Raw genomic sequence first — 11,694 nt, 5'->3', positions numbered from 1 at the left:
TAATTAAAAGTGTTAAATGCCAAACTGAAGTCAACATTTTCTACCGCTTAGTCCCTGAACGGGGTCACGGGGGGGGCTGGAGCCAATCCCAGCCAGCAAACGGGCGAAGGCGGGATACACCAACCAACCTAAGCTGCATGTTTTTGGACTGTGGGAGGAAGCCGGAGTACCCGGAGAGAACCCACGCAAGCACGGGGAGAACATGCAAACTCCACACAGAAAGGTCCCGGGTGGGGTCCGAACAAATAGACTTCAATAATACTTCAATAATAAGTAGTTCAGCTCTTCCATACTGGATGGTGGCTTCAGAAAACTGTGGGGACAACAAACACACGAAAACAAAAATACAAATAAAAAACAAAAAGCTGAGAGCTCTGAGCCGCTGCGTGTATACGCGCCGCCATCTTGAGTAATGATGCCAAGTTATCTGCATTATTATAACCCTATCTATACACTTGGAGCTGAGTACTGTTGGTATTTTCTGCACCTCTGGCTAAATGCAGGTTGCAACTTCTGGCAACAGCAACAACATTACCTATAAGGCTATATAACTTAAAGGGGAAGGCCTGGTTTGTAACAGTGGTCTTGGTTTGCAGCCGAACGCTGCTGTGGCTGCCTTCTCTGCCATAGCTCGCTATCACAACAGAGTGGTAACATGTCTACCTGTAACTGCACTGCCTTGTGGGAGGCAGAATGCGCACAAGTAGGAAATAAGGCTGATAGGCAGGTAAGCCATTCAATAGTTTTGCTTGGGATGAGCAAAATTACTGGTCAGGCTTTTTTCAGCCCTGCTCCTGCCACAGATGACGATTCTTTTACTTCAGTGCATTTAATGTGTTCATTTCCATTTGGATAAAAAGATCATTTCAAGATATGTAACAAAAATGCTTCTGAAAAAAACTGCAAACTCTACCTTTAATAACTAGTTAAACCACCTTTGGTAGCCATACCCTCAAGCAAACACTTCCTGTGGCTGTAGATCAGACCTGCATAACATTCAGAAGGAATTTTGGACAATTCTTCCTTACAGAATTGCTTCAGCTCAGCCATATTTTTAGGAGGTCTGGTGTGAACAGCTCTCTTGAGGTCATTCCACAGCATCTCTATAGGGTTGAGGTCTGGGCTCTGACTGGGCCACTCCTAAAGGTGGATTTTTTTTTGTCTCTGAAGCCATTCTGTGGTAGATTTAGTTTGGGTCATTATCCTGCTGCATCAACCAGCTTCCCCCACAATAGCAAGTGGTCCAGGTCCAGAGGCAGAAAAGCAGCCAAATCAGCTTCTCCCTCCACCATACTTCACTGTTGGGATGATGTTTTCATGTTTCTACACAGTTCTCTTTTTACGCTATACATAGTGCTGTATGTTCTTCCCAAACAATTCAACCTTTGTTTCATCTGTCCACAGGACATTTTTCCAGTAGTGTTATGGAGTGTCAGGGAGGTCTTTGGTGAACTTCAGGCATACTGCAATGTTGTTTTTGGAGAGCAATAGCTTCCTCTGTGGTGCCCTGCCATGGATGCCATGCCTGTTCAATAATTTGCATATGGTTGAATCATGAGCAGTGATGTTAACCAATTCCAATGAATCCTTCAAGTCTTTAGCATATTGCTATTTGACATGTTCAAAAGTAATAACTGTCAAAAAAGAAACCACCAATGTGATTTTAAAAAAAAGTGTTACAGTCCTCTCTAAAAGCATACACACAAGCTATGAGCTCACTAATAATTACTGCAGACACTAAGGACCAGTATGGGATATAGAAACAGCTCTGTGTGTGTACGTGCAAACTGGTATCAACAGGAAAGAGTCAGCCAATGACACTAATTGGGTGGTGTGTGTGTTTTATGAAAAGAACAGCCTGTACTAGTTCAGGCTCCCTCCCACAGTTCTCTGACTGGCTGGCTCCTGAGTGGTCTGCTTTTCTTCTCTGCACTGTGATTGGAGCCAGGGAAAGCCAGTAACTAAAAATGTTTTCCCCCCTCTTTTCCTCAGGAGGCACTCTTGTTGTTTTCAACTTCACAGGCAGAGCTGAGCTGACACAATCCAGTCACAGCCCTGCACTCTGGTGCTCAAGCTGCATAAGACATACAGTACATGTTGTACTGGATTTTTAGTCCTACACCATGTTGGTATCTGCACAGGGTACTATGAGACCCTATCGGCACATTAAACTTCATTAATGCTGTGGTTGCATCTCCATCAGGTCTCTTTGTAATCAGGCAGATCACTTTAGTCTGTGTGTTGGTTAAGGGTGGAGTGCTTGTGTGCTGTGCAATCAAAATAGTGAGCACAAGCATTTATTACACCAGCCATGCTTTTTAATCAATCCAATAACAAATCGGGGAAAAGAAAAAAGACCACACAGGGTATAAAATCAATTATTAGGCTCAGTTTTGCAACAGTTTATTTATCTCAAAAACAATAATGAAAATATATATTTACAAAAACGCGCACAAATTTTGCTTTGAGAAGCTATACAGAAACCCAGAAAAAAACTCAACATAAATAAGTTAGTATATTTTTTTCAGTGTTTAAAAAAAGGCACACAGGTACACTTCAAAATCTTAAACTAAATGAGGCAGTTTAACTTTGTTTTCTGCCTTCACAAAAATGACAATAATAGTGCAATTACATGTTCCACATGAATTCCACACCACAATGACAAATCTTTGATTCACATACTTGCATAATAAGTAGCCCAGTATTTTAACATAGTGTATCTACATTAACCTGGACTAGGGGGCGTGCTATGTGACCTATAAGGCATATTAACTCACCTAATTTAAAAATAAAAGTTACTTCTTAGGATTAATAGCAAATACTGTTCAAATTTGGTTGAATAATTCTCAGCAGTTTAGCCACCTTAACACCCACCCATCCCTCACCCTCAGACTAAAAAAAGGCACAAACTTTGGCAAAAAAATAAAAAAAGGGAAATAATTAGACTTGTTTTGTATGTAAACTTTATCTATAATGGCTGTTCCCAGTTAGAAGGGCCCTCAACTTGCAGTGTGACCATCTGGACCTTCAATGGCAATATATATATATATATAACACAGGGACAAATAAAGCCATAGAAAATGTGAAGACATTTTTTCCCAGATAACCCTGACTTTTCAAATCTGCATTTTTAACTTACATCAATTACCTGAATAATGATACAATATGAGCACTTTAACAAAATGATATTTCTCTGTTGGAAATTGCACTGCAACTTCCTGAGTCAAATTCACACACAAAAACATTTAACAAAGGTATGAAAAGCATATTATGCTTTTTGTGCTACATCTGAAACATAGGTAGTAGATTTAAAAAAAAAAAAGATGAGCAAAACTCCATTTGCACACTGCTACATTGTCTGCTGCTTCTGAGGCAGTTGAATTAAAATGAGTGCCAAAACTTGATAGTGTACATATTCAGTGCTTGTGCAGCCTCTCTCTCTTCCCTTCTTTAGAAAAAGAGCGCTTTTTAAATGTTCTCCTGTGTGTCACATGATGAGAAAGGCTACGGTGTTCCACCAGCGACAGGTCCCTCTGCTCTGCGGGACATAAAGAGGAAACAGGCTGTTGAATGGTGCAATTGAAAAAGCAGTTGCTCATGCTTGATATCCCTCACACGCACGCACGCACACACACACACACGCAACACAACAGTCATAGCGTGAAGGCTTGTGGCAGCATTAGAAAAACAAAACGCTGTTTGAAGGGCTGATGAGGACAAGTGCTGTGCAGTAAAGACCAGTGTTCCCAGTGGTTATATATCTGCTGGCATCCAGTAGAAAAGCCGATACTTGGTATTTCACACAATGACAATCTGAAATTAATTCATTAGTGTTATGAGCAGTCTAATAGGGAGGTGATGATTTCTAACCAGGTTGGTTTTTTATTGGATCTCGGCGCTGGGTCTCTCCTCAACGGCCTTTACCGCCTGACTTCCTGCGCCGCTCGACTGGTCTTCATCATCATCATCACCGTCGTCATCGAAATGCAACCTTTTACTCTGACACTCGCTGAAGCAGGGACCTGGAGGAAAAAAGTTATCACAGTGTTAATGTATCGAGCTGCAAATTCACCCTTAAATGCACCTGGCAGTCTCTGCAGGCTGCTGCTACCGGATGGTGGAAACTTTTTAGCCCGGTAACCTGTACAGAGTGGCCCGGAATAAGCGAAGAAGGATGTGGGAAAAATTACTATGTAATAAGCGTGTTTGAGCTCCTAAACACCAGCCTCAATAATAAGCATAATTTAACGTGTGTAAAGAAATGTTCCGTTCCTCCCAGCGTTTTGCTCCAGGATACTTCTGTTTGAAACGACTCGGGTGAAACCGATCGTAGCCTACGGCTGAAGTCCGGACACAGCTGTTGCTTGGCGCAACTCCATTGCTGCACAGTGGCACTACAGGAACGCACAGGGGAACAAAAGTGCCTGACAACTTTATTAAACCAAAGTAAATCACCTGAATCTCCTGAGCGTCTTTTCGTTGAACTGTCGCCGTCTGGTCGACCCGACCGTCTTTCAGTCCTCTCCTCGGCATCCTTACAGTTGTTAACGCCGGGTAAGTCCACATCTCGCTGGGGCCGCTGACTCCCGTGAGGTGGTCTGACAAAATACTCCGGTGGGTTGCTGTCCTCCTGCCACTCGTAATTACGCGGAGTCATCGGTCTGTCGTTGACCGGATCATAATTATATGTTTCCATAAAAGTCTGCACGTCTCTCTGTATCGAAGCCGCTAAATATTCCCCTAACGCCTCTGGGTCAGGTCTGCCGAAAAGGTTTCTGCGGACCGGAGGTCTGACGTTTTCTGGCTGCCGCGCATCCACCCTCTCCCTCTCCAGCGTCGGGCTCGCATTAGAAAGGCGAACATCTGACATTTTGTTGCACATATGACAAGGCAAAAGAGTACACAAACAACAACGAACCCTTCTCCGACGGCTATTCCGATGTATTATTCCTTTTAATTGCAAAGACAAAGGAATGATGCATGTATACTCCGCTCGTACGCGTGCGCGCAAAAAATGGAATAAAATGTCTCCAAATGCGCAGGGAGGGGATCTAAGAGAGCCACTCCTGTCAAGTCCGTAGTAAGGCCGATGGAAACAACTCAAGCTAGAACAGCCAACATGGCGTTAGAGAGAGCTGTGGGCGACATCAAGGACTATTTAAACAGCAAATACGATCCACTGGTCTGCGCGTTAGGACCGCCCACAAAAGCTTTCTTAAAGTCGACCAGGGGCAACGACTACGACACGGAGCTGTATTGGATCAAGTCTATGCCTGAATTAATTGATTAGTTAAATCTATATAAAAAGAGGTGGGCTGCTGTCTTGCTCCAGGCTGGTAAAAATATCACAAAAATCAATCATCCAAAGACAGTATGAGTGCTGACAGATCTTACAGTTTGACCTGATTTGGTGTCCCATAAATGACTTAGGCACACTTGATTCGATCACTGTACATCTGTTTGGTTCCTGCTTTGAGGTTATTAGAGGACAGTAAGACACCAAGGAAAACAATAACAACAAAAAAGCCACAAATCTGCATCCTGACATCTGATGACATCAGCTCCAGAGCAGAAAGCCTTCCGTCATCGTTGGCAGGGTGCCTATCGCTGTCAGACTTTGCCACAGGTACCACAGGGGTGGTTTGTGTGCTTGGTTTACTTATAATTGCTCATGTGTGCTTAGAATTTTAACACTGAGGAAAGAGAAAGTGGTTCAGCTTAAAAAGAAAAAAAAAAAACATGTTGAAATCCATTCCCCTCTGACAGTCCTCAGTTTACATCCTGATGTAAGAATTTTACTGGTGTCCATGTGAACACATCAGTGCTTAACATTTAATGTCTGTGTATCCCACAGCTCAGTTGGAATCCTGCAAAAACTGAGTGAAAACATCACTGACAGTAAGGACTACTTGTGCCCAGAAATGTACAATATCCCAAGTTAACCTCTACAGTGTCACTCTGCACTCCTCTACAGCATCTGCCAGGAAAACATACTGGGCCTGCCTTAAAGGCCATGCTGTTTCAATTAACCCTTGAAAACACTCAGATATGCTGCAATGAATACAGTTAAGACCAGGGGTTATACTGGTGTTATTGCTGGGATCATACTTAATCTGTAATGTGTTTGTCGCTTGTGTTGTAAAGGCTTGAGCTGAAAGCATCAGATTGACCAAGCTGATGAGATGGACATAAGAAAAACAAAGAGAACATTTTGTTAAGGTCACACATGCGTAACTAATGCATTATGGGTAAACATTTTTTTACTCAGTAGGGCAAATTAAGTCTCGTTCTCGTGGCTTCAGAAGGAAAAAAGTATGAGTTAATCCATCACAACAAACATAAAATCATAAGTCTTACCAAAGTTCTTTCATTAGAGTTTTACTGAGCCAAGATTGATGTTTCTTCACAAGGAGATGATTCAAAAAATACCTGCCACCATACATAGTGTACATTACTGTCTTATCTACATAGTGTTATTTGACTAAGTGGGAGTTAACTATCTGACACCGCCGATTCGACATCATTACACTGTCACTAAAATTAGAATTAGATGCACATTATGACCCATGATTAAACAGTCACAAAACAAGACAATAAAGGTCACTATAAAATATTATAGTCTAAGCTAACATAGAAAAACATTTCTGACTCCATAGAAGTCAACAGTGCAGAGCTCCAAGTGATAGCAGTAACACAAAGCATGTGTCACTGTCAGTACATTTATTTCTAGTACTAGAGAGAATGTCATAAATGTTATGGTTATGTTACTAAAAAGTAATGTGTTTTCTCACAAACGGGGACCTTCAAAATTGCACAAAAGCATAAGGTATCAAGTACAACAAGAAAGTGTATAATTATTATTTTCTTTCTTCTGCAAGGGCAGGGGAAACACTTGGTCTTTTATCTGCCTAGCAACTACTCTTTGGGAAATATTTTTACTTTTGCATTGTTCTTTCAAGTCCCACACTGTTTGGGCTCAACAGGAAATGGGCCAAAACATTTTAAATGACTGATCAGATATTAGCAGTAACTTTAATATTGTTCATCCAGATTTGATTATCAATTAATATCACAAATAGCCATAATAGAAAATGTGCTGTACTGCAGCAGTCCCCAACCTTTTTTGTACCAGGGACCGGTTTCATGCATGACAATTTTTCCGTGGACAGGGTAGAAGCGCAGGGGTTCCGATAACAAAAACCTTTGTCAGTTCATAGTATGTAGTCTGAATGCAACAATTAAACTTTATATTAGGCAATTACAATAATTCTACACTATAATAATCAATTCACCATAATGCAGAGTCAGTGGGCCTTGGGTTTGTTTCCCTGCAACTAGAAAAAGGGCTTGTCTTTTAACGCAGGGTGTTTTGTCTCAGTGTGGTGAAGCATTTTTGAGGGTTTCATGTCTTCATTAGCTTGTTGGTCACCGCAAATTATGCATAGTGTGGAGCTTGTGTATCACCTATTGCGATGAACCCGTAACTTAGGTAGGAATCGTGGTATTTTCTTTTAAATGCAGCTTTCTTTTTGCTGGCAGTCTGTGACCCTTCTGCTGTCCCATCGTTTGCTCGTTCCTTCCCGAAAAAGCTCTCCAGTGAATTTTGTTTTTGGCTCATTTTTTTAAAAGGGTTAGCTTGTGTCGCTGAGGCGTAAAATGGCGTGCCAGAGTCAAGTGCGGTAGTGAGGCGAGGGTGGAAACAGACATTTTTCAAACTAACACTAATGAAAGAAAAATAACTAGAATTTTAACCACGCCCGGTACCAAATGATCCACGGACCGGTACCGGTCCGGGGACCGGGAGTTGGGGACCCCTGCTGTACTGAATAAAGGTTTGATATGTTAATTCCATAGACAGTATATAAAGATAGACATGCGACAACTCCCAGAAGTGAAGCCACCATAAGCTGCTCGCTCCCTGGTCGCAGTACAGGTAATAAACCCTGCTCCTTTCATGGGACATGAGCCAAATGTCAAAAACAACACAGATCAAACACATTTTTGCCAAAGGTGATTTCTCTCATTTTAGATAGATATTATCACACTGAGTTGTGCACAAGTGGTTGTTTGAAGATATAATATTTTGGATGATTTGGCAGCTCTGATTGGTGGCTGGATACTGCAGCTCCACTTTTAGTTGCTCCTGTGCAGAGTCTGACTGCAAAACGCATCACAAAAGCAAGATGGCTGCCCCCTGTATTCGCAAAAGTTTCGCTACACTTTTGCATAATAGCAGAACTGGTTACACGTCATCCATTGTTATACACAGTCGATGGTTTAACCTAGCATTCTTTTTAGATGCAATGCCCACATTTGTTTTTAAGTCGCCATGCAGCTAAACAATTACACAGCAACAGAAGATTTAAAGCAACTGCAGGGCATTTTTTTCCACATACAGTACATGGCAACTGGATTTTAAATTTGGACCCATTTTTTATTAAGAGGGCAGATTCTGAGCCTGCAAACACAACCCAACAAGGGTCCTGGAACACTAGCCACACCTGCTGTTTGCATCTTAAAAACAAAGAAAGAAAGAAAAAACTACTAATACAGCAGGCTAATTTATTGGCCTCAGGCATAAACTAGCATTTTTCCAGTGGATGGTGTTAATTTACAACAAAAATAATAAAAAAAAAATAACCCAGAGCAATGCTAATAAAGTACAAGATGTTTTATTTTGCATGATGTATTTATAGCTTGGGCCAGTATAGGTCTAATCGAACATGCTGATAAAAAACTATTTATGACAAGAGGTATTGACATTTATCTTTGATTTCTGAGCAGGTCATGGACCTCTTGCCTGGTGTCATGAGACGGCAGCCTTGGAGCTCTGCTTTTTCTTGGCCAGCTCAGTCTGAATCTGATGGGGGAACTGGTCAAAGTGCTTGTTCACACACTGCAGGCAGAACCTCTTGGTGTAAAAAAGGCTGCAGTCCTGAGAGAAAAGAAAGAAAAGTTCAGCACCAGCATTAGTTCTCCATAAGCACTTTTTTTAAAGATAGGAAGACATTTTCTTTTCTTACTATATATCTGTGAAACTGGGTTAATTGATTTTAAGACCATAGTCATGAAGCCTAATCAGCACGTATATATGCTACATGACAAATTCATCCAAGGAAAACATCAATGTAACAAATACACGTTTTTTTCCACCAGTGATCTACAAGGTCAACTTGTGCCAAGTGTAAAACTGTCACAGGAGTGCAGCTTGGTTTTAAAAGGCAGAATAAACATGTTTTAGCTTGTTATTTTATCTGTTCCAACACTATACTCAATTGTCTGTTTATTAGGTACACCCAGCAACAACTGCCCTGCTATAAATCCTGTTGCCACAAAAACGATAATAATCAGTTTGTGCTCAAAGTGTTTTAGAAGGGTATTGTTTCAACTGTATGGCCATTTTGAAAGCTGCAGTTTTTGCTGCTGCTGAATTATACTGCATTATTGATGTGATGTGCTAAATTACACGATCATATATTTTGTCTGTAGTGGGAACACACCGTAGCAATTGAATCTTACCGATCCAGCACAGACACGTGTGCTGCACAGGCTGCAGAGAGATCCCAAAACAAGAAACCGTTCCTTGTCAGGACTGAAGGGGTCTTTGGTCACAAAACACTCCTCAAGCAACCTGGTGATCGACATAAAGGCAATACATAAACTGATTTAGGTTTGGAGTCAGGTGGTTCTCAGATTAGAAAAACGTTGTTACAAAACAACACACATCTTGGTGGGGAAATATTTTGGCAGTGTATTTAGCTAAGATTAGACAAACATTACACGCTGTCACGTAGCAGCTAAAAACGTTAGCTTTAGCGTAGACTAATACCAGAACACTAAGTGAGCATTTTGCTTAATTGTCACTTACACAATAGCTCTAGTGTTTGGTGGTTTCTGACCGTAGTAAGTATAAGGGCTATTTAAACCACACAACTGACAAATAAATACTTTTTGAGGAGTTTCATTTGTAGTTTGCTCCATCGTTCGAAGCAGGGGGTTAAAAAATGTTAGTTCCTGGTTTTCATGTCGACCTCAGCCACATTGTTTCATGAAACGTCACTGCCACCTACTGGACTGGGGGAGTAAAACTACAGACTGTGTAAAGAATATACCGCAGTTAAAATATAATTTATTTAGTTACAAGTGATACATACAAACAAGTTGAGATATTTTGGCTACCACTGCTTTGCCATATAATTTTTAACCCTACTTAAGGCAGTTCAAATGCATCAAACATGTGACCTGATATAGTATATGAAGTTTTTATAAAAGTTTGATGAAGCACACATTTAAATAGTAATAACTAATTCTATAATATATTTTTTACAACATTTAGTTTAACATATGATTAAATAAAAAGCACAACTAATAACAGTAATGGCTTCCTGGGGCACTCAAGTAGAACAAAGCTATCATTAACCTGCGTTATGCCTGCTGACAAATCAAAATGTCTGTAGTGAACAAGGCCTAATTTGAAAATTGGGATCTGAATCAGATGGACAGATAAAATTGGCCTCATTAGGACAGTAAATAAGTTGGGGCATTACAAATATAACTCAGCTAAATATATTAGTTTATTTTGGAACAACACATAATTCATTTTATTTAAAGAGCAAATACATTTTTTATTCTACACTGTATTGTACATAATAAAAAACTCCAAACAGCTTAATTATGACAGGAACCGATATTTCAGTACTCCACTGGGAGGTGAAGTCTACATGCAGAAAATAAAGCAAGCATCCGCATTTGCAAGGTTTGTATTACTGTCTGCAAATAGACAGGTCCCTTCCATGACATTTTTGTTATATTTACAAAATAAAACAAAATTAGCACTCAGTCTTTTTGGGTATGAGTTTATCAGCAATGCACATCTTGACCCCTCAATATTTGCCCACTCTTCTTTGCAAAAACGTTCCAAATCTGTCAGATTGCGAGGGCATCTCCTATGCACAGCCCTCTTCAGATCACCCCACAGATGTTCAATCGGATTCAAGTCCGAGCTCTGGCTGGGCCATTCTAAGACTTTTATCTTGTTCTGGTTAAGCCATTCCTTTGTTGATTTGGATGTATGCTTGGGGTCATTGTCGTGCTGAAAGATGAAGTTCCTCTTCATCTTCAGCTTTCTAGCAGAAGCCTGAAGGTTTTGTGCCAATATTGACTGGTATGTGGAACTGTTCATAATTCCCTCCACCTTGACTAAGGCCCCAGTTCCAGCTGAAGAAAAACAACCCCAAAGCATGATGCTGCCACCACCATGCTTCACTGTGGGTATGGTGTTCTTTTGGTGATGTGCAGTGTTGTTTTTGCACCAAACATACCTTTTGGAATTATGGCCAAAAAGTTCAACCTTGGTTTCATCAGACCATAACACCTTTTCCCACATGCCTTTGGGAGACTTCAAATGTGTGTTTGCAAAATGTAACCGGGCATGGATATTTTTCTTTGTAAGAAAAGGCTTCCGTCTTGCCACTCTACCCCATAGCCCAGACAAATGAAGAATACGGGAGATTGTCGTCACATGTACTACACAACCAGTACTTGCCAGGAATTCCTGCAGCTACTTTAATGTTGCTGTAGGCCTCTTGGCAGCCTCCCTGACCAGTTTTCTCCTTGTCTTTTCATCAATTTTGGAGGGACGTCCAGCTCTTGGTAATGTCACTGTTGCACCATATTTTCTCCACTTGATGATGA

At 40.9% G+C, this 11,694-nt stretch overlaps 1 protein-coding gene across 4 annotated transcripts; it reads right to left on the bottom strand.

The window, feature by feature from the left end:
• Positions 1-2,355: 2,355 nt before the first annotated feature.
• LOC109960936 (cyclin-dependent kinase inhibitor 1B-like) lies at positions 2,356-10,295 on the bottom strand. Of its 4 annotated transcripts, none has more exons than XR_002275070.1 (5): positions 9,869-10,293; positions 9,520-9,631; positions 4,456-8,935; positions 3,871-4,022; positions 2,356-3,538 (listed from the first exon to the last, which is right to left on the bottom strand). XR_002275070.1 is itself a non-coding variant. In XM_020601423.1 (3 exons), exons 1-2 carry the CDS (start codon positions 4,880-4,882, stop codon positions 3,883-3,885), a joined length of 567 nt encoding a protein of 188 aa, XP_020457079.1. In that variant the 5' UTR covers positions 4,883-5,733; the 3' UTR covers positions 2,370-3,538; positions 3,871-3,882. The 4 variants fall into 4 exon arrangements, 2 of the variants coding, with proteins under 2 accessions (XP_020457080.1, XP_020457079.1); XR_002275071.1 differs by having other exon boundaries at positions 2,368-3,538; positions 8,801-8,935; positions 9,869-10,295; XM_020601423.1 differs by lacking the exons at positions 9,520-9,631; positions 9,869-10,293 and having other exon boundaries at positions 2,370-3,538; positions 4,456-5,733.
• Positions 10,296-11,694: the final 1,399 nt, after the last annotated feature.

This window comes from Monopterus albus, unplaced genomic scaffold (assembly GCF_001952655.1).
Source record: "Monopterus albus unplaced genomic scaffold, M_albus_1.0 scaffold51.1, whole genome shotgun sequence".
NCBI classification, from domain to species: domain Eukaryota; kingdom Metazoa; phylum Chordata; class Actinopteri; order Synbranchiformes; family Synbranchidae; genus Monopterus; species Monopterus albus.
Note: the sequence above shows the minus strand (reverse complement) of the source record. Positions and strands in the feature narration are given on the sequence as shown.